Source organism: Chionomys nivalis, chromosome 1 (assembly GCF_950005125.1).
Source record: "Chionomys nivalis chromosome 1, mChiNiv1.1, whole genome shotgun sequence".
NCBI classification, from domain to species: Eukaryota; Metazoa; Chordata; class Mammalia; order Rodentia; family Cricetidae; genus Chionomys; species Chionomys nivalis.
Window position 1 is genome coordinate 156,214,447 of NC_080086.1, and position 23,355 is coordinate 156,237,801.

General features: G+C 43.5%; 1 protein-coding gene across 1 annotated transcript in view; it reads right to left on the reverse strand.

The window, feature by feature from the left end:
- The window catches only part of Cntnap2 (contactin associated protein 2), a 2,085,894-nt gene that overhangs the window by 184,494 nt on the left and 1,878,045 nt on the right, over positions 1 to 23,355 (reverse strand). Inside the window, exon 19 of the mRNA XM_057766295.1 lies at positions 5,690 to 5,926. Coding sequence (XP_057622278.1) covers positions 5,690 to 5,926 — 237 coding nt within the window. The remainder of the gene's footprint in view (positions 1 to 5,689; positions 5,927 to 23,355) is intronic.

Here is a 23,355-nt window from a genome sequence, read left to right on the forward strand (position 1 = left end):
TGCCTGAACCCCTGAAGCATGGGGGTTGAGTATTCTTCTCTCTTGAGCTCTTGTTTTCTGGTTTTACTGACATATATATATATTTATTAGAAAAGTGACATGTACTCAAAGTGAGCATCTGACAAGCACAAAATGGTATCACTTGGGAGAAACAAATCATGCACATCTAACCACAGTCTGTGCTCACATTGTTGCTCTTCTGACCTATTCGTGTTTGTTTTATAGAGCTAAGTTGATATTATATATTTAAGGCTGTATCTTGCCTTCTCTTAGTGTAACCTTATATTATATGAACTGCCCCTATGTCTTTAATTATTTTTCCCAAACACTATTTTAATGGGTACATAGTAGACTATAAACCAATGGCTCTCTTTTATATTGCTTTACTAAAGTGAACTGTCTATGTTCTTTCCAGTTTTTATTTTTATAAGCAACACTACAATAAATATATTCTTGCTGAAGATGCTGATTTGGGGATTTTTTTCATTAATAAATTCTGAAAGAGGAAATTCTGGGGCTCTGGGACACATAATTTTCTTTCATTTTTTAAAACTTACAGTATATTGCCCAGAGAGTGTATTTGAAAATTCACCATTTTTCCAAATATTTAGCTCTACAGTTGTAATATTTTGGCTCTCATAGAAGAAAATATTATTCTCTAAGATGGTTCAACACTAATACTATATTCCAACTATTGATACTGTAGAATAGATCAAATGATTCTCTTTCACATGATAAATGCCCCCACAGGAGCACCATACATGTAATGTGGACATAGGCAATACACATGTGAATCACCATATTTATAGCTGGGAAGCAAATTTTAGTAAGGAAGTGACAGAGGAGCAGACAGCAGTGTCCAGTGGTACATGATCATCAGATTCTTGACACTTTCAAGGTATCAACCTTGAACATCCATTAAAGGGCAAGAAGAGATGGCCAATAGGGGAGAAAACTCCTATATTTAAACTCACACATTCCATAGGAAGTGAGTTAAAGAGTTACACCTAAAACACTTGTATTTATAAAAAGCAATCTTCTTAAAATTATATATATATATATATATATATATATATATATATATATGCATGCAGGTTTTAGAGAGAGAGAAAATAGGTTCCTCCATGTGCAGCGTGTTTATTTGTATACTTTTGTTCTAGTAAGAATCTTTATAGAGTGCTGCTGAATGTCAAAGTTATTTGCATATTCTCACTTGGATCCTTTGGCTTAGTGTACAGAGGATAAACAAGAGGGCCGTGATGGCCTGTCAACAGTCAATCATATAGCAGGAGGGGCCCACTTGCCTATTCCTCTTTGCTGAACTATAGCCTACCAATGGATTCTGAATGAGGGGCATTCTCTTCAGTTTGTCACCATTGATGAGACCACTACGTTCCCATGGATAGATGCAAACTCTAGGTCGCACAGATAGACCTAGTTAAACTTAGTGGCTATAAAACAAAAAGGTATGGATAGGGAAAAGGGATTTGTAGAGATGAAGTGGGTGGTAGGGTGGCTGTTAAAAGGGGTGAAAGGGAGATATGAGAGATGCCAGTACTCAGAATATATTATTTGTGTAGAAAATTTTCAAAGAATAGATTTAATAACGGATTTAAAAAGATGACTTTAAAAGACTGGGACGATGACTCCAGTGGGTTAAGCACTAGCTACCCAAGTCTGGATTTTCTTTCTTTTTTTTTTTGCGATTTCTTTTTTTTAAATTGATTTAAATTGAGCTCTACATTTTTCTCTGCTCTTTCCCTGCCTCTCCTCTCCCCTTCAGCCCTCTCCCAAGGTCCCCATGCTCCCAATTTACTCAAGAGATCTTGTATTTTTCTATTCCCATGTAGATTAGATCTATGTAAGTCTTTCTTAGTGTCGTCATTGTTGTCTAAGTTCTCTGGGATTGTGATTTGTAGGCTCGTTTGCTTTATTATTGAAAATCATTTATGAGTGAGTACATGTGATAATTGTCTTTCTGGGTCTAGGTTACCTCACTCAAAATGATGTTTTCTAGCTCCATTCATTTTCCTGCAAAATTCAAGATGTCATTGTTTTTTCTGCTGTGTAGTACTCCATTGTGTAAATGTAACACATTATCCTTATCCATTCTTCAGTTGAGGGGCATTTAGGTTGCTTCCAGGTTCTGGCTATGGCAAACAATGCTGCTATGAACATAGTTGAGTATATGTTCTTGTGGCACAATTGAGCATCTTTTAGACATATACCCAAAAGTGGTATTACTGGGTCCTGAGGAAGGTTGTTTCCCAATTTTCTGAGAAATTGCCACACTGACATACAAAGGGGATGTACCAGCTTGCATTCCCACCAGCAATGTAGAAGTGTTCCCTTTACACCACAACCTCTCCAGCATAAGTTGTCATCAATATTTTTGATCTTGGCCATTCTTACAGATGTAAGATGGAATCTCAGAGTTGTTTTGATTTGCATTTCTCTGATGACTAAGGATGTTGAACATTTCCTTAAGTGTCTTTCAGCCATTTTAGATTCCTTTGTTGAAAGTTCTCTGTTTAGGTCTGTACTCCATTTTTTTTTTATTAGATTATTTGTTCTTTTGATGACCAATTTTTTGAGTTCTTTGTATATTTTGGAGATCAGACCTCTGTCTCATGTGGGGTTAGTGAAGATCTTTTCCCATTCTGTAGGCTGCCATTTTGTCTTGTTGACCGTGTCCTTTGCTTTACCGAAGCTTTTCAGTTTCAGGAGGTCCCATTTATTAATTGTTTCTTTCAGTGTCTGTGCTACTGGGGTTATATTTAGGAAGTAGTCTCCTGTGCCCATGAGTTCAAGTGTTTTCTATAAGGTTCAGTGTGGCTAGCTTTATGTTGAGGTCTTTGAGTTTTGTGCATGATGATAGATATGGATCTATTTTCGTTTTTCTACTTATTGATATCCTGTTATGCCAGCACCACTTGTTAAATATGCTTTCTTTTTTCCATTTCATATTTTTTTGCTTCTTTGTCAAAAATCAGGTGTTGGAAGATGTGTGGATTGATATCCAGGTCTTCTATTTGGTTCCATTTGTCCTCCTGTCTGTTCTTATGCCAATACCAGGCTATTTTCAGTACTGTAGCTCTGTAGAAGAGTTTGAAGTCAGGAATTGTGATGCCTCCAGAAGTTCTTTTATTGTACAGGATTGTTTTAGCTATCCTGGGGTTTTGCTTTTCCATATGAAGTTGAGTACCATTTTTTCGAGGTCTGTGAAGAATTTTGCCAGGATTTTAATGGGCATTACATTGAATCTGTAGATTGCTTTCGGTAAGATTGTCATTTTTACTATGTTAATCCTGCCTATCCAAGAGCATGGGAGATATTTGCACTTTCTGGTGTCTTCTTCAATTTTTTTCTTTAAAGATTTAAAGTTCTTGTCATACAAATCTTCCACTTGTTTGATTAGAGTTACTCCAAGGTATTTTATGGTATTTGTGGCTATTATGAAGGGTATTGTTTCTCTGATTTCTTCACCAGACCTTGTATCATCTGTGTAAAGGAAGGCTACTAAATTTTTTTAATTAATCTTGTATCCTGCTACATTATTGAAAGTGTTTATGAGTTGTAGAATTCCTTGGTAGAATTTTTGGGATTGCTTATGTAAACTATCATATCATCAGCAAACAGTGAGAGTTTGACTTCTTTTCCAATTTGTATCCCCTTGATCTCCTTTTGGTGTCTTATTGCTCTAGCTGGGACCTCATGTTCTTGGAGATAGCTCAATACTCCCAGGGCTTTGCTCTGCACCCTTGGAGTTTGCTGTCTCAGGCCTACTTTGGCCTAAGGTACCGGCTTTGACCTGTTTCTGTAAATCCTGGTCTGGATCCATTTTTGCAGAGGTCCCTGGATTGGAATTGGTCCTACAAAGGTCTCTGGCTCTGGTCTACTGCCTTAGAGTTCCCAGGCTCAGGTATGCCCAGAACCATAGAGGACCTGGCTCAGGCTTACTCCCTCAGAGGTCCCAGACTCATGCTTGACCCACAGAGGTTTCAGGTTTCTGCCTATTCCCTTTGATGTCCCAGACCAATGCCTAGACCCACAGAGGTCCTGGCTCAGGCCTACTCCCTCTGAGGTCCCAGACTTACGACTGGCCCTGCAGAGATCTCTGGTTTCTGCTTACTTCCTCGGAGGTCCCAGATTCTCACCCAGACTGGCAGAGGCCCTGGCTCAGGCCTAGTTCCTGGGAGGTTCTAGACTCACGGCCAGACCCACAGGGGTCCTGGCTTATGTCTACTCCCTTGAAGGTCCCAGATTCATGTTTGGACCCTCAGTGGTCTCTGGCTCTGGCTCACTCTCTCAGTGGTTGCTCCCCTGTACCTATTCCTGTGGAGATTGCTGTCTCTGGTCTGCTTGGACCAGGTTGCTGGCTCAATTCTGTTCTGCCAGTGTCCCAGGACTGGATTGGCTCCTAGCTCCCACTCCCATGGAGCTTCCTTCCTCAGGCCCACTCTAGCCTAGGTAGCTGGTTCAGTCCCACTCCTGTGGAATTTGTTGCCTCAATCCTGCTTCAGCCCAAGGTGGAGTTCGTTGCCTCAGACCTACTTTGACCTAGGTTTATGGCTTTAACCTGTTTCTATAAAATCTGGTCTGGATTCACTCCTGCAGAAGTCCCTGCCTAAGAGTTGGTCCTGCAAAGGTCTCTGGCTCCAGTCTATGGCCTCAGTGTTCCCAAGCTCGGCTATGCCCAGAACCACAGAGGACCTCGCTCAGGCTTACTCCCTCAGAGGTCCCAGACTCATGTTTGGACCCATAAAGGTTTCAGGATCCTGCCTATTCCCTTTGATGTCCCAGACCAATGTCTGGACCCACAGAGGTCCTGGCTCATGCCTACTCCCTCTGAAGTCCTAGACTCACACCTGCCTAAGTCTGTGTTTTCAAAACCCATGGAAGGTCAGATCCAGAAGCTTATGTCTGTAATTCCAGCATGGTGATGATAAGATGGGAGGCAGAGGCAGGAGAATCCTTGGAATTTCTTGGTCTAACCAGGCATATGTAGTGGTGAACAATAAGAGACCCTGTCTCAATGAAGAGGCAAGGTGAAGACTGATACTGGAGGTTGTCTTCTGACCTGGACATGTATGAACACCTGTATCAACACCTCAGCCCCTGATCTAAAAAAAAGAGGTTTATGTATTTCAGGCCTAACTAGATTCCTAAGTGCAGGAATTCACAAGTGAAAACATCCCCTGTGCTACCAGCAACTATCTCTCCATGGATATATTTGTGAGTGTAAAGTTCAGGGAGGCTTTAGGGATGGAAGCATTTCTGATTTTCTACATCCATAGATATTTTCTACATTTCACTGGAATCTATTGATGTGATACATTATCACAAATCAGGGCAAGTCATTCATTAACCTATGATAAATTTCACTACTTCAGAGCATGCTAAGACTTAGCACAGTAGCAAAGGTATTTATTTGACAGGAACAAACAGAATCATTCTACATTTAAATTCATCTCAGAAAAGAGCCTGTGTGTTCCATCAAATTGTTACTATAAGCTCTCAATGGAAAAGTTGTTCTTCTGACTTCCAGATGGCAAAGAGGCTCAAAGGAAGCAGATGATTTGCTCAGCATCTCATGGGAAATAAAATGTCAGCTGAGAGCAATTCTGACTCTAGCATCTTTGGTCTCACTATTGTCTGAAGGTAGAAGGCTAGGGATGCTTGTCCTTACCTGTGGGCTTGACCAGCACAGCTAAGAAGTCAGTGGTGAGGGAGCTGACGTAGAGAAGGATGCAGGGAGCCTTGGTGGTGCTGAAGCTGAAGTAGATCTGCTCCTGGGCCAGGTCTGGAGATGAGGGCTGCTGCTCTGCAGAATTCTCAGCCCTACCGCCTGAGTCTCTTGCAGTGACCACCGGTGCCTGGAAGTTATAACGCAGCCACATGCCCTCTTCAAAAAAGGCACCAACATCTGTTGAGAAGGAAAGACAAACTTGAAAAATGATGCAAGAGATCTGGGGTCTAGGCCAGCTTTGCTTTGAATTCAGGTTGAACTGTTGTCATAAAAATATGCCATGTAGCCGGGCGGTGGTGGCGCACGCCTTTAATCCCAGCACTTGGGAGGCAGAGGCAGGCGGATCTCTGTGAGTTTGAGACCAGCCTGGTCTACAAGAGCTAGTTCCGGGACAGGAACCAAAAGCTAGGGAGAAACCCTGTCTCAAATATCAAAAAACATATGCCATGTAAAATTAAAATAAAATTAGTAATAAAAAACTTAATGTGGAGGTGTATGCCTGGAATCCCAGCCTCAGGAAGCCGAGGCAGGAAGAGTGGCTGTTCAAGGCCAGGCTGGGCTACATAACAAGACACTGCCTAGAAACAAAACAAGGACTACAAGTTAAGGAACTAGCATCATATTTGAAAGAGAAATAATATCTAATATTTATTGGCTTTCTGGCTGAAGAGACTCCTGAAAATAAGGGCAGAATTATAACACAAACTTTGAAAAGAAGTCCAAACAGAAATAGTCCTTGAGACCGGATTTGATTTGAATATCCAAATAGCAAAGCTCTCCATAAGTTCTAAGACTTGGGAAACTTTGAGGAATTCAAATCACCAGACAGGATGTTAGAGAGACCGGGTTTCAATTTCACTTCTGTGGTTCCTGACCCGCCTTCCTAGAAGTTCTTAACCACCCTCCATTGGCCGCAGAGAGTAATTAGTACTCAATAAACAGGACCTATTAGCATTACTGTCCTTATTACTAAGAAATGATTCAAAAGATCCCTGGCTTTCCGAGTTAGCCCTTTCCCACAGTCTAATCAGAGCTAATTGCTGTGTAATCACGTCCTGGCAGGCAAGTCCTTTTGTGGATTCCCTGCTGTCTGCCAAGTACTGTCTCGAAATCACCAGAAGTCACTTGAAGGTTGAGGCAGCCTAAAGATGCCCTTGGGCTTCAGTGCCACCGTTTTCTGGCTCTTTTTATACCACATCCCCAAAGCATTTCTCAAATCTCATTGTCGATGCACCCCACTCCTCCTGCAACACTGGACACCCATCTAAATTCATCCACAACTTACTTCATAAAACATTACTCCATGCTGTATTTAACAGTACATGACATGTTTTTAAAAGTTATATATTTTTTTTTGTTTTCTGAGACAGGCTCTTCTCAAACTTGATGTCTTCCTGCTTAAGCCTCCGAGGGCTAAAGCATGGTTTGTTTTCTTTCTTTCCTTCTTTCTTCCTTCCTTCCTTCCTTCCTTCCTTCCTTCCTTCCTTCCTTCCTTCCTTCCTTCCTTCCTTCCTTTCTTTCTTTCTTTCTTTCTTTCTTTCTTTCTTTCCTGTGTGTGGTGAAGGGGAGACTGTATCTTGAGTGGCATAGTGCATATGTAGAGATCAGAGGGCAACTTGTGGGAATAGGTTTTCTCCTATTTCGTGTGGGCCCCAGGACGGAACTCAGGTCATTGGGCCTGTTGGCGAGCACCTTTCCCTGCCGAGCCATCTTGTCAGCTCTAGCGCTTTAGTTTCTAGTGACATGCTTTCATCTGGGAACTCTGGCGTTTCTTATTCCTGAAGAAGTAATTACAGGAGAGTGGCGTCAGATGCCCCGGAGAGACTTTCAGTCTCGTCAAATGCACTAACTTGTGTCAATGACTCGAAACTCTCTGTTTCCTTCTTTGGGCACTGGCTCCATCCTGGTGGTGGCTGTGAAGATCAAATAACTATGTATGGGTGACCCAGTGCCAGGTTCCTGGAAATATTAGTGCTTAGTAAAAATGAGATCACTGCAGTTTCAAGACTGCCCACTACTGTCTGTTATGGGTGGCGGACATTCCCTTGAACCATCACTGCTTGCTACTGCACAGATGCCGTAATCCAGTGTCAGCCCACAGGGGGCATCGCTACAGAGCTCACTGGTTCTTACTCAGTTGTGAAGAACCCAGTTGACTCTAGATTCTCACCACATGAAGCATTATTTTTTTTTCTGACCTTTTTGCCACACAGACATTTGCCAATGATGTGTTTGAAGGTTTATGTGGCATTGTCAAGTGATGGGAGGTGTACTTAGGACATCCAGTGTACAAAAAAGGATAGCAATGTTGGAGGACGTCTTACAGTTAAGGATTGCCTTGGTCAAAATCCGAAGGTATCCTTATTTGGAGACACAGGACTGAACATATATGTTATTCATGCTAACTGATACATGCTTACAGGGATTCAAAGATGAGTAAACGCAGTCTGTCCCTGGGGGACCTTGCTGCATGGCAGCGAGGGTGACAGTTCTGGGAAGAGACACTTCCTTTCTCGGCACAGCACGGTGGGTGTTAAAATGCCTATGGAAGGCATGAGGGGAGGGCCTCTTCTTACCACTTGGCTTAGTAGCTCATTGCTCCAGCAAACACCTATTGAACACTGACTGTGTGGCACAGATGGTGTTGGATACTGACGTTTCAGTCTTTGCTCTTACGGAGCTCTTGATATTGAGGAGGATTTACATAATCATGCAAGTAGGATTGCACAGGTACACAGGGTCCCTGGGACATGATGAAACTGCTCTGTGTCTAGGGCCAAGGAAGACTTCCTGTGGAAAAACACATTTACACTTGACTCCAAAGAACCAGAGATGATAGCTATGTAAAGGTGGGATCATGAAGCTTCCAGAATGGACACCAGAGTGGAGAACTTGCTGCAACCATGGAGCTTTCAGGCCACATCATACCCACTCAGCACAGTCCACATACTCCTTATGCAACCGTGGTTCCCCTTGAGGCTCCTGAGGCTTCCATCCCATTTCAGGATGGGCATTGGATTACAAGGAGAGCTCTCCACTCTCTAGAGTTAAAAATCTCGGGAGCAGATAGCTGCTCCCCGGGCAGGCCTCTGGAATAATGCTTCTCAGAACAGAGGAAACTGGGACACATTGCCTGGAGCAAATCCTCCGAGAGGTTCTCTTTGCATAGAGAGCGTTGTCAAAGGATGGAGGGCATCCTTTAAGAACAGGCTCTGGTCTATGAGAGAGAAGAGGGGAATGTGGTAGGATAGGCTGGAGAGAGGAGCAGAATCCATAGGATTCAAGCGAATCAGAGGCAGGCTGGAAAGCAGGCTGTGCAGCCAAAGACATACCAGGATTTTGCAATTCAAGGGAGGGTTGGAATAGCAGAGACCAGTCACACAGGGAAAGTCACCGTGGCCCTTAACCTACAGATGAAGCAATCCCTTTGAAAAGCGTGAGCTTCTATGTGTCAGGATCTCCCTAGGCATCCTTTTCCCAGAGCTAGGGTCTGAAGTAGATGAGGAGTAGTGCTAGCCCCCTGTCATTTCTCGGATCACCCCCATTTGAACTCATTAACACGCTGATTCCCCAGTCTGGGGTCTAAAATCACACTCAGAGGTTCTGACTCAGTGGGCCTAGACAATCAGCAGTTACCCTAGGCTCCCATGTGATATGTGCATAAAACATTTAAGATCCTTGGAGTAGAAGGTGAATCAGGATGGTACTGGATGGCAGTGGCTGAGTGATCCCTGCCTGGGTGGCATTACGTATTCATTCGCTAACCCGGAGACAGCATTCCACAGCAGATCATGGAGGGAAAGTCAGAAATCTAAAGGCCTTACATAAACAATCTGAAAACATGCCTCTGAGAATCCTTTTGTATACTTTAGAGTCATCATTTAAAAGCTTTATGGATTCATGTCAGCTTTGGAGGAAGAAACAAACCAGGCTTAAATGTGTTACCCTGAAACCACATCATAAACCAACTGTTAGACTGAGGCCCCAGAGCAATGTAAATCATTTAAGGTTCCAAGTGGCAGATTTACTGCTGTCATTTCATCGTTTCAGACTGGTTTAAGAAAATGCCAAATCGGATACATTATTATCTCTTAAGTAACATCTCCATCCCTTCTAAATGAATAACTAAAAGAATCCTAATTTAACAGTGCCCAAATAACATCATTTCCTTCACTAAATTATCCAAAAGCATTTAGAATGCTTGAATCTCTCTCTCTCTCTCTCTCTCTCTCTCTCTCTCTCTCTCTCTCTCTCTCTCTCGTGTATGTGTGTGTGTGTTTGTGTGTGTGAATGTGTGCATGTGTATGCTGTAGTAGGCTTGTATAGGTCAGAAGATAATGTTGGGTGTCTGTCCATGCCTTCCACTTTGTTTGAAACAGTTTTTTTTTTTTTTTTGTTGTTGTTGTTGTTGTTGTTCAACTGATGCATGCACCGGACTGACTGGCCTGTGAGCTTTAGTTCATTATCTTTCCTCTGCCTCTTAACTCCAGCTAGGACCACGCTGGGACTAGAGAGATGTATGTCCTACTGTATTCGGCTTTTACATGACTTCCGAGGATCTGAACTCAGGTCAACAGGATTGCATGTCAAGGGCTTTATCCATTGAGGTGTCTCTTTAGCCATGATTCCAGTTTTTATACTAATAAGAAATTCTTATTCATTTTTGATAGAAAAGTTGCCAAGTTTATATCTAAGTATTGTTTTATGTGTTATGAATTATAGTTTCTGATTTATGCCACATTTCTCAAAATTCAAATACACTGTACCCTCTTAGGATGATTTCAGATCGGAAAGGTTCCAGGAACCATCAAGTCAACAGGTGACCTTGTTTTATTTCTTGGTCTTTAACGTAGTTCATATGGTCATTTGAGAAAACAAATGGGAGACAGAGACCTCTGTGGGTCTGGGCATGAGTTAGGAACTTCCAAAGGAGCAAGCCCAAGTGAGAGACCTCTGTGGGACCAGGCCCAAGCCAGGGACATCTGTGGGAACAGGCCTGAGTCAGCTACCCCCTTTTCAGCAAACCACTCAGGAGCAGGCCCCAGCCAGTGAACTCCGCCAGAGCAGGCCCGAGAGAGAGAGAGAGAGAGAGAGAGAGAGAGAGAGAGAGAGAGAGAGAGAGAGATCTCCACAGGAGCAGGAGCAGGTACAAAGAAGCCTCCACTGAGGGAACAGGCTTGAGCCAGAGACCTCTGTGGGACTGGGTGGGCACAAGTCAGGGACTTCTGAGGGAGCAGAACCAAGACAGGGACTTCTGTGGGAACAGGCCTGAGCTAGTGACCTCTGCCAGATCAGGCTTGAGTCAGCTACCTCAGCTGGAGCAGGCCTGAGGCAGCAACTTCAATAGGAGGTTTCTTTGGACTGCACTGTCTAGCAGCAGCTTTGAAATAAGCACTCAGGCTGGGAGGTGGTAGTGCATGCCTTTAATCCCAGTACTCAGGAGGCAGAGGAAGGCAGATCTCCCTGAGCTCAAAGCCAGCCTGGACTACAAAGAATTAGTTTCAGTACAGTTAGGAATGTTACACAGAGAAACTCTGTCTCAAAATACAATAATAATAATAATAATAATAACTCAGAAGGTTATATTGGTTACAAATTTTTGGCTTATAGCTCAGGCTTATTACTAAATATCTCTTACATTTAAATTAACCCATGTCTTTTAATCTATGTATTGCCCTGTGACTGTGGCTTTACCTGTCCACTTGTGTGTTGTGTCTTGGGTGCAATTTTCTGTCTCACATGACTGCACCCTTCTTTCTCCCTGTACCTCTGTTTGACTTTCCCACCTAGCCTTATTCTGCCTCTCTATTGGCCAAATCGACCTTTTCATCATCCAACGAGAGGAATACATATTCACAGCATACAGAAGGGTTATCCCACAGAAAGACCTGGTGTCAGGAAGGGAAGAAAGATCTCCTCTGGACTTGGAATTACTGTGGATGCTCTCAATTTACGTTATGTATCATGGGTCCCTCATAGTAGACAGACACACTGAGAAAGATGTCAGAAATGGTATCACAGGATAAGAAGTATCAATGCACACCATGGTCACCTTCAATTTCTAAAGCTCAGAAAGACAAGAAACAGAGGCCCTGAGAGCCTCAGAAGAGACGATCCCTGGTAAAAATGAGAAGGGGAGGAGACGTACTGACTTCACACAGCCAAATCTTGGGTTGTCATCTTTTGTCAGGGCACAGGTCAAAATCACATTGGCACAGATTGACAGATACCACTTAACCTCTGCCCTGGGGAATGGGATATGGGCTTCCATAATCTGAGGAACATCCAGTTCATGAGAGCCCCAGAGAGTGACATTCATGGTGAACATTGGGGCTAAGAAACTGGAACTAGGGATTGTGTTGGGGGGATTCCTCAATTGGCAGAGTACTTGTCAGACAACTGTGAGGACCTAAGTTTGTGTCCCAGCACCCGCATATAATGTTGGCAGCGCTAGCACACAGTGGTGATCCTGACTCTTGAGATTCTCAGGATGGAGTCTAGGAGGACTGACAAGCTCCACAATTGGTGAGAGACTGTTTCTCAAAATCACACTGGAAGGCCAATGGGAAGAGAATCACGAAGTTGAATTCTGGATCCAAGAAGTACACACAGAAATAAAGACATAGGCAACACACACACACACACACACACACACACACACACACCCCAAATCATCTTGGAAAGGTTTCAGAAACTGATCAGGATGGAACTGTGGGTGCAGCACACAAGGTCCCAGCAGCCAGTTGGGCACAGAATCCATGTTCACTGTCATCACACATAAGTTCATCTGCTTGAGTCAGAATCTTCTTTCCATCTGACTAGAGTTTAGGATCCTTGCAGTATACAACAGCTAGCTAATAATCATAAACACAGATCTGTACACGGCCAACCAGTTCTAGAAGGATCTAGAAAAAAAAATCAATGCATTTGCTTATCAAGGGTCTCATGACCTGCATTGATCAGAAAATCCTCAACAAACACAAAGCAACAGGAATCATGTCAGTGGCAACTGAGTGAATGTGGTCCCTCTTTTAGGAGGCCTATCCTGTCCCAATTGTGGGGTTTCCTGTCAATCCTGGGGCAGGTGGGGCACATGCATTACTGACTGTCATGAAGAATTCTCCTGTTATCCATGGCCTAACAACGACAAGCTATCCTTATATTCCTTATGTAGACATGTTGATCTAGTAACTCCTACCCTCAACATGGAAAAGAGCAATTCCGCATATGGAATATACAGAGTCCTGTGTCCATTTTATCAGAGCCAGACTCAGGAAGGTCCACCACTCAGTCTTAGCCCTGCATCCCCACGACCCCGAGAGACCTGAGAGGAGAGGGCAGGAGTTGTATGACACACCCGTGTAAAGCACAGCCTACGTACTGTGAACAGATTGCTTCCAGGTTAAACAGAGCCTTATTAAACTATGGCCTAATAAATCGAATATTTCTGTGCATACAGGGGCCATATCTCACATAACACGATTATATTAAACATCCATCCCAGGCTCCTTGGGGCTGTCCCTGGAGTCATGAAGTTGGCTGGCTCAGTCCTGCAAATGACAGCACCTGCCCTGTGGATCCTTATAGCAAGCTCCTCGTGTACAGATCACAGCATGTCAGAGGGTCATGATGTCATCTGCACAGGCTTTATGTTGTGTTTCACCCTTGCCCTCCATGTCTTTCTAAATCTCTCTCCAGACACTAACGGCCAACTACAGTGTTCTATGAGCACCTTCAGAGGCAGGCTCAGGACACTCCTACTCCCTCATGAGGAAACCCTGATGCTAAGACCAGTATTAGTGATTTTGCAGTGCTTGTGAGTGTGTGTGTGTGTGTGTGTGTACAAGTGGGTGCTTGCATGTGTGTGTGTGCGTGCATGTGTGTAGATGTGTGTGTGTGAGAGTGTATGTGCTTCAGACAAACAGTGAGACAGTTCAGCAGGTCATCTAAACATGCAAATGATTTTCTCTGGCATTTGAAGATGAAATAGGAAGGGGAGCTGGGTGGTGGTGGCACACATCTTTAATCCCAGCACTGTGGAGGCAGAGACAGACCGATCTCAGTGCATGTGAGACCAGCCTTGTCTACAAAGCAAGTTCCAGGACAACTAGTACTGTTATACAGAAAAATCCTGTCACAAAAAACCAAAAAAAGAAAAAAAAAAAAGAAAGAAAAACAAACAAAGGAACAGGAAGGGGAAAAGTAAAAACTATGCCTTATTTTTCTGGTTTGAGTTGGAGATCAGGAAGCAGGCAGGGTTGGCCGTGACGTTCTATAGAAACTCCTGTGTGGAGGGAGGACTTCCTAGGAATTGTAAGTCCAGTGTTTCATTAATGGGATGATTATTCTTCCCATGAGCTATTGTGTTTTCGAATGAATCCACTTTCCTGAGGGGAGGCATTCTGGGGAGGACATTGATGGGCTCAATTACATTAACACCTAAGGGAGGGTACATGATAATATGTAAGGAGCTAATATTTACGGCAGATCACACTTCATGATTCCAGCCTGGAGAAGAATTCAGCTTACATTTTTTTGACCGGAGGAAGTAGCTTTGGATTCACAGATCTCACAAAAGCCAAAATACCTCTATCTTGTCACATGGTACTTTACATCTCAAGGGGACAAATGTGATGCTGCCTTTGCTAGTGGTCCCAGTGAAGCCAGAGCTGACCTGCAATGCCACTGATGAGGAGAGGGGTCCTCATCAAAACCTCCAAGCTTCCCAGTGTCTATATGGCTATGTCAGCAGGAGGGGCACTGGCATGTTTTGGCATTTCATTGTAAACCTCTCTCTACGTGCCACTCCTTTGATCTTGCGGTTGTTACAGTCTTGTCTGCGTGCAGGGACAGATGCAGATAAGGTTCTAGGCTTTAGAGCAAAGATCAGGTGACATGATCAATTAAACCAAATGTAAGACAACAACATAAGAATCTATACAAAGCCTGGGCTTAGGAGGAGGGAATCGTTTCTTCCCAGTGGAACTGAGCCACCCCCTCCCTGTCTTCTTCCTTCTGTAGCTTACCTTGCACTGGAACTTTCAGTCTCTGCAGCTGTAACTTGTGATTTTCCCCTCCCTTAAAATGCCTGTGTTCTAGGGTTGTACAAGGATGCCTTTGAAGAACAGGACAGGTCAAGCCTGGGCTTCCAGCTCCTCTCCTTGAGGAGCTTAAAGGACATTTCCTGGAACATAACTGGGTCAGGAGCTGGATTCCTCTCCCCATCGTCACTTGGATTCCATGTGAGTGGTCTCTTTTGGGAAAACAGTAGTAATTTTCCTGGTGCTGAATTATCTTAATTGAGTTATTATGTTTATTCTTGGTTTTGAACAAGACTGCATCTGGAATTAACCAAAACCTAAAAAGGGAGGGCCCAAATGTGAGGGATTTCTGCTTAATTTGAAGTGGGAAGATTCTTGAGATAAGAAGGCACACTTTTAATCCAGATCTTAAATCCTAATCTAATCTGGACCACACCTTCCTCTGGAAGCCTACATAAGGACGTGGATGGAGGAAGATATTTTTTTCTTTGCCTTCTTGCTCTCACCTTGTGAACAAGTCCATTCCTTCACTGGCATTAGGGCCTACTTCTTCAGGATTCCCACATATACTAAAAACCAAGTGAGACATCCAGCCTTGTGGCCTGAACAGCTACTGGATTCTTAGACTTTCCATTCATAGACACCACTTTTTGGATTAGTTGAAGCAGAGTGTAAGCATTCAAATCCCCACACATTATACATATATTTGGTGTGTGTGTGTGTGTGTGTGTGTGTGAGAGAGAGAGAGAGAGAGAGAGAGAGAGCAAGAGAAGAGATTTATTCTATAAGTTCTGCTACTGTAGAGAACCCTAACTAATGAAGATTTTTGGTGGGGGCATAACTGGATATCAACATGTAGAAGAATGAAAATAGATCCATATTTATCACTATGCACAAAACTCAAGTCCAAATGAATCAAAGACTTCAACATCAACCCAACCACACTGAAACTTATAGAAGAGAAAGTTGGAAATACACTTGAACACACTGGCACAGGAGACCACTTCCTAAATATAACCCCAGTAGCACAGACACTGAGAGTAACAATTAACAAATGTGATCTCCTGAAACTAAGAAGCTTCTGTAAAGAAAAGGACATGGTCAACAAGACAAAACAACAGCCTACAGAATGGGAAAATATCTTCACAACCCCACACTGATCTCCAAAATATACAAAGAGCTCAAGAAATTGGTCATCAAAAGAACAAATAATCCAATTAAAAAAATGGAGTACAGACCTAAACAGAGAACTCTCAACAGAGGAATCTAAAATGGCTGAAAGACACTTAAGGAAATGCTCAACATCCTTAATCATCAGAGAAATGCAAATCAAAACAGCTCCGAGATTCTATTTTATACCTGTACGAATGGCCAAGGTCAAAAACACTGATGACAACTTATGCTGGAGAGGATGTGGTTTAAAAGGAACACTCCTGCATTGCTGGTGGGAGTGCAAGCTGGTACAGCCCCTTTGGATATCAGTGTGACAATTTCTCAGAAAATTAGTAAATAACCTACCACATACCTCAAGACCCAGCAATACCATTTTTGGGTATATATCCAAAGGATGTTCAATCGTACCACAAGGACATATGCTCAACTATGTTCATAGCAGCATTGTTTGTCATAGCCAGAACCTGGAAAGAACCAAAATGCCCCTCGATTGAAGAATGGATAAGGATAATGTGTTACATTTATACAATGGAGTACTACACAGCAGAAAAAAAATAATGACATCTTGAAATTTGTGGGCAAATGGGTGGACATCATATTGAGTGAGGTAACCCAGACTCTGAAAGACAAATATTATACGTACTCACTCATAAGTGGCTTTTAGACATAAAGCAAAGAAAAACCAGCCTACAATTCACAATCCCAGAGAACCTAGACAACAATGAGGACTCTAAGAGAGACATACATGGATCTAACGTACATGGGAAGTAGAAAAAGATAAAATCTTCTGAGTAAATTGGGAGCATGGGAACCATGGAAGTGGCTAGAAGGGACAGGGAGAGAAAGGGAGGGCAGCGGGAAAAATATATACCTCAATAAAAACAATTAAAAAGTAAAAGAAAATAAAGAAATTAGCAATAAAAAATTCAGGTCACAGGCCTTACTCTCTTAGAACCAATACTAAGTTTAGACACAGTTCACCCTGTTACCAGACTCAAGAAGAGATAAACTCACAAAGCAGATTTTTCCTGAGTGTTAAGGTGATGTCATAATGATGGGGAAGAGACAGGTACTTTAAGGTTCACTCATGTAAAGATGGAAAAGCTGAAGATGTGAGGATCCAAGAATGTTCTAGGGTCTCAGAAGGTGTTTTACGGTGTGTAAATACAGGTTCAGGTGTGTAAATACAAGTGATAAAGCATCAAAAAAGGTTTAGGTGCTGATAAAAAGAAAGTGATCTGAGATGTCTAAAAAAATAAAACACTTTCCAGATTTCTTTAAAAGAAAGAAAGAAAGGAAAAGAAAGAAAGAAAGAAAGAAAGAAAGAAAGAAAGAATAAATGACCCCCAAAGAGGTGACTATTAGGAGGTGTGGACTTGTTAGAAGAAGTGTGTCATTGTGGGGACAAGCTTTGAAGTATCTTTTGCTCAAGTTTCCCTAAGTGTGACAGTTAGTCTAATTTGTGTTGCTTCTGAGTCAAGATGTAAGAACTGTCAGCTCCAGCACTGCCTGCCTGCATGTTGCCATGCTCCCTGCCATGATGATAATGGACTGAACCTCTGAACTGTAAGTGAGCCATCCCAATTAAATGTTTCCTTTATAGGAGTTGCCGTGGTCATGGTGTCTCTTGACAGCAATGAAAACTCTAACTAAGACAGTTCATATATAAATTATCTTGATGCAGGAAAAGAAAATTTCAATTCTTTAAAATAAAATCCACAAATCATTCATTTCCAAATAATACCATACAGAAATTCACCCCTAGAGTACAAGCAAATCCCCAAGGCTTGCAATATCTGTGAGAGGGAAGCCCACACTCCCTGCAAAAGCTCCTCATCCATAATTAAATTACTTCTCATTTTTTTTTATTCTCCAGCTTTAATAATTCCATTCCCTTTGCTTTATCACTCAGGGTATATTTTGTAACCTATATTTCAAAGATTGACAAGATTCTTTTGTTCTCTAATGTCCCTGAGGGGCCAGAATTGAAAATTCCCAATTCACAAATGGGCTCTTCTCCAAATGTTTATTTTTAAAGTCAGTAACTTGCAACTTGAAAATATTTCCTTGTAGGAGCGAGGCGTTGAGTGATGGTGTGTTTGCAGGGGAGAGCTCAAGCGCCGAGCCGCTCGGGCTGTGTAATAAAAGATAATTGAAGAGTGCCGCTGTGTATTGGTAATTAAAACAGGAAAACAGCAACCTGAGATGAGAAGGTTTGCTTTTCATCTGAACTCCAGGGAACAGTGTCCACAAGGATTTCATCTATTGCATCCTTTGGAGCGTTGGTCAAGAAAGAATGATTGGTTATGGGAGGAGGGAGAAGCCCTATTAGTGCTCTGCCTATTCCCATGGTGTAAATACGGTTGTCTCGTTTGATTTCAAAGCTGCCAGTACGACATCGCTAAATAAAAAGTCAAGAATTGAAGTCTCCAGACTATTCAAGATGTTTCCAGCCCATGAGATTTCTGTCTCCTTTCTACTCATTTTGGTGACTGAGGATTGAACCCAGGGCCTTAGATTCCAATCCTTCCCGTACGTGTTTTCTATCCACACACGGACCCAGTCTCCCAAGCAAACAGGGCTTATCGAGCTCCAGGGGTACTGGCACCCACCTTTCATATTTGCTTTTTCCTTCTGGCACCCCCAAACCCTCTTCTAAACCCCTTCCCAAATACCCAGGAATCTGGAAGCTCTGCAAAACTTCTGTTCAAATCTAGGAGGAGCTCCTGGATATCTAGGTCCGCAGTTAGAAGGCCTGGGCCTGAGAAGTGGCCTCAGGGTCCTGCTACCCTGTCCTGGCTGAAGGTCACGGCCTATGATGCTCACTCTCATTATCTGCTTTGCAATTAGTGGTCTAGTTAAACACTTTGGTGAATTTTAGGAGCCCTGTTTCTAGGTCCCTTGGGCCTTTCCTTCTGCTCTTGTCCTTCTGCACAAGCTTTTTTCCTTTTGGGCAATTTGCACATCAAAGCTCTGTCTAAACTCCCGGAGGCTCTGCTAGCCTGAATCACAACCAGTTTCTCTCCTGGCTTTTACACTGGCAAAAATCTGCTTTATTTCCCCAAGCCTGCCACTCGATTTCCCTCCTGAATGGTTTTCATTATGTTTGTTTGATGTTTCCCTCAATTTCTTAGGAGCGTTTTCAGACTAACAACATTGGACGTGGGATGGGCTAATGCTCACCTCTGTTCGTTCTGTGTCCTCGGGTGGATATGGATCTATTTTAACCAATCTCCCACTGCTCTCTCTAAAGGACTGGTCACTTCCAGGTCAGTTTCTATATAATAAGTTTTATGTGCCTGAATTTGTCCAAAGGAGGAAAAATGTCAAAGAAAAAAATCTTTCAAGTTGAACCTGAACAGTTCACTCTCCCTGTGAGACTCAAGTACCAAGCACATTGCTTTAAACACATCAGTGAGCTGTGGCTTGGCCGTGTAGGAGCCAGGGGCCTTCTCGACAGAAATTTAAGAGCAACAGCACCGAACTACTCTAATAAGTGTATTCTACCGGAAGACAGTCTGCGTCTCGAATCTCCAAGGTCAGGCTCCTACAGCCTTGTTGGTACCTCTTATTGGCAGTCAGTGATCAAGCTGAGTCAAGACTTTGCTGCAGAAAACATCATTGGAGGCATCTAATCAGGGATTCCTGAGGAGCTAGTGAAGGCAGAATCCTAAACTGTGGGTTTCAGCCTTTGTCTTGGTTACAAACTAGCTCTGTGACCTGGGTCAGACAATCTTTTGATTGTGGAAGGCTTTAAGCTTTTGTCATCTCAAAGATATTGTCTTTTGAACCTGTGTCTGTCTCTGGTTAGAATGGAGTCTTTTTCACTTAGTCTTTGGACTATTTAGAAAGTGTAGTATTCCATAACCCACGAGCTCTCAGAGATCGAGTGAGGAATAAACTGCGGTTAAGTTAATAACTGAAGGCGAGTGAAATTTAACTGGGGCTGGGGTAGGAGAAGCACTCTAGGGAGAGCAGTGACTGTGGCAAAGGCCTACGGAAGGAACAGGCATCAAGGACCAGTGCAGAGAAGGCCGGGGTGTCTAAAGATCAGGGTGGAGAGCTGTTGTCAGGGAATGGGACTTCAGGGAGAAAGCAAAGGGTTCAAAGCAAAGGAAGGGTCCTGAAGGGTCCAAAGCAGAGGAAGCATAGCTTACCGAAGAGATCAATGTGCTGGGGAGACCGGCTTGTTCCTATAAGCCCAGTATGTAGGAGTCTAAGGCGGGAGGATTGCTATGAATTTGAGGTCAGCCTTGGCAACATATGAGTTCCAGGTGACAATGAATTACACAGCAAGACCCCTTTTCAAAAACAAACAACCAAACCAAACCAAAACAATCCACTGTAGCTGTTTCCATTTTTGGTGAATGGGTCAAAGAAAGGGGACAAGATACAACAGACCACTGCATAGGACATAAAAAAACATCAATGATGGCCTGACTAACAGAATAAAAAGATCCTTAGGGCAACACGAGAGGCCATTGGTTCTTGTTAAGAAAAGGGAGATGGGGCTAGGGAAATGGCTCAGAAGGGTAAAGCACTTACTGGATAAATGTGAAGACCTGGGTTTGATTCCCCAGACCCACATAAAAAGTCACTGACAGAAAAAAAGTGTATGGGTTGTGAGTATAGGAATATGTTGGTATCCATTCTGCTTAGCACAGGTTGAGTTCTGTTTCTGAGTCAAAGAACTGGGATATCAAAGAGGTCTGGGCTAGACAATTAAAAATTTCTAATTGTTATAGATGATATTGAATACTAGGAGCACAGGTGGATTCTTTTAGGGGAAGTGGGCTTCAAGTGAGAAGAAAGGGAGGTTTGGAATATCTTCAGGGGTCACACTATTGAGGCAGGAAAGAAGAAACAGAGCTTAGAGAAGAGGCAGGGAGAGGATGGAGGTCTTCTAGAACTCAGGGTTCATGAGGTCACCACAAGAGGGGCTTTCTAAGAAGAAGAACTGGGGAGAAAGGTTAGAATGCTGTTCAGAGATCCAGCCAAGTTTTCATTAGAGAGAAAGTTCTAGAATCCTTCTCCCTTCTGCATTTTCCCTGTCTGAGGCAATGCTTTGGTCTCCCTCCTTTTGTTAAGACAATGTCACCTTGACTGAGATCATGTTGGCCTCTCAGATACCAAAGGGAAAGGGCCATGCCTACCCTGGGATGCTCTTCGGCTGTCCTTTGGCCTTTTCTGGAAGACTTTTCCTTGCCAGTTCACATCACCGACTAAGTCTTCAGCATATCACAATAGTTGTACTCTGAAGCCTGCCCTGCAGCCTCTGTCCCACTCTAAACCCACACCTTGTCTCCATTGCTTCAAAGCTCCAACCTCAACTCATAGATCAGAGCTCCCCATCTCCCGCCATAGAGCAGAACTCACTACCTCCTCCAAGGCCCTTCCTCTCTGCCTTTTCTAGTTTGGTGAGTGACACCTGGGTGTTCACTCAAAGGCCAAAGCCCCAGGTCTCTCTGAGTTCTGGGACCATCTCTGGAAATCTTTTTTTTTTTTTTGTCCCTTGTTGTCTCTTGGTAATGAGTCTGGTTCAGGTGCTCTGGTCTTACTTTGACACCTATGATGACTTCTTCCCTCTAGAGACCTAGTGCTCCATCGTTCACATTCTACACTTCTTTTTTTGTTTGTTTGTTTGAGATAGGTTTTACTCTGTAGTTTTGGAGTCTGTTCTGGAAGTAGCTCTTGTAGACCAGGCTGGCCTCAAACTCACATCTCACAGAGATGCCACTGCCTCCCGAGTGCTGGGATTAAAGGTGTGACCACCACCGCCTGGCTCACTTTTTTTTAAAAAAAAAAATTTTCTTTATTATTTGTGGCTTCACATCATGTATCTTGATCCCATTCATCTCCCTCTCCCTTAGTAGACATCCTCTCCCCTTTCAAGTCCTCAACAAAATAAAGTAAAATTTAAGAGAAAAGAAAAAAAAGAGGAAAAAAAAAGTCAAATCTCAGTGTGGAAGCTGTAGTGTGGAAGCTGTAGTGTGTACACAGTGTACCCTTTAGTTCTTGAATCTTTATGTGCAAGTGTTCATTGCAAAGAGTCATTGGTCTGGTTCAAGGCCTCTGGTTTCTGCTACACTATTGATGCTGGGCCCTCATTGGGACTCCTCTTGGATATCCTGTTGTTGCTCTGTGTCATGGAGATCATGAAGCATTAGATCTGCAGGACCAGCCCCTTCATGTGTTCCAACAGTTCATAGATGGGCTGGATGTTAGGGTGGACCAACTCATAGCCCTGGTTCTGGGCCTGGGTGGTCGCTGGGTTGATTAGCCCATCAACTGTCCCCCATCCTCACCATCAGGATGAGCACTCCAGTATTGTCCTGGCTAGTTCATTCTGTGCAGCAAGGACCAAGGGGGCAGGACCAGTTCTCCTGCTTTCACGCCCTCAGAGCTGGCTCACCCACAACATCATCAGGGCCAGTTAGTTCTACTGTGCTGTCCAGGTGAGGTGCAGCGGCCACTCGCCCAAGTGCTGCAGCTGGTGAGAGGCAGGACCAGTTCTCCTGCTCTCACGACCTCAGGGCAAGTTCTCCCACCTGCCACAGGTGGTGAAGGACAGGGGCAGGGGGGCATCTCTCCCTTGCTCACACCACCATATGGCAGAGGAGGGGCAGGACCAGGTTTCCTGAGCTCACATTCTTGGGGTGGCTTTCTTGCACCCCAGTCAACAGGATCAGCTCTACCACTGATGTTTTCTTTGGCACCATCCTATGCAGTTTAGGGGTTGAGGGTGCTGCCATGCCTGTTCTACACTGGTTTACTTCCAAACTTGTGGGAACTGCAGCCCCGAGTTGATATCCCTGCCACCATTTGAGGTGCTTATTTCCAAAGAAAACATAATAAATTCCCTCTGCTCCTGGAGCCGGGGAAGGAATTTTGAGTGCATGGTGACCGTTTCTTGATCCCTGCCAGGGTCAGGTTACAGACTTTTGAAGCCCCCTCCTCATTTGGTGCCATGGTATAAAGTCAGCCCCAGTAAGACAATAAAGAAGCTAGCTGTTCCACCTCAACCTTGTACTCTGTGTATTCATTCAACCTGGACACCCTCCGCAGAGACTCTTGGTTCCAGCCCGCGCTGGCGCGGCATAAACTGAAAACCGGTTTCCCTCCTCAGAATTTTACATATTGGTGATGAGGGTTAACACTGGTAGCATATGAGGTAAATGATTTCATTATTCCTCTAAAATGTTAATTGAGAAGGTTGTGTGGGCCCGCATTGTGCTGTATGCTAGCTTTATATCCCAAATGACTACAGGTCCTTCCTTCCTTCTTTACCCAGATTTGAACCTCCACAGCCCCCACATCTATTCTGTCTACACTCTGTGTGTGTGCAAGTCACACGGGCTACTTGAACACCCCACTTCTTCTTCCTTTTGGTCT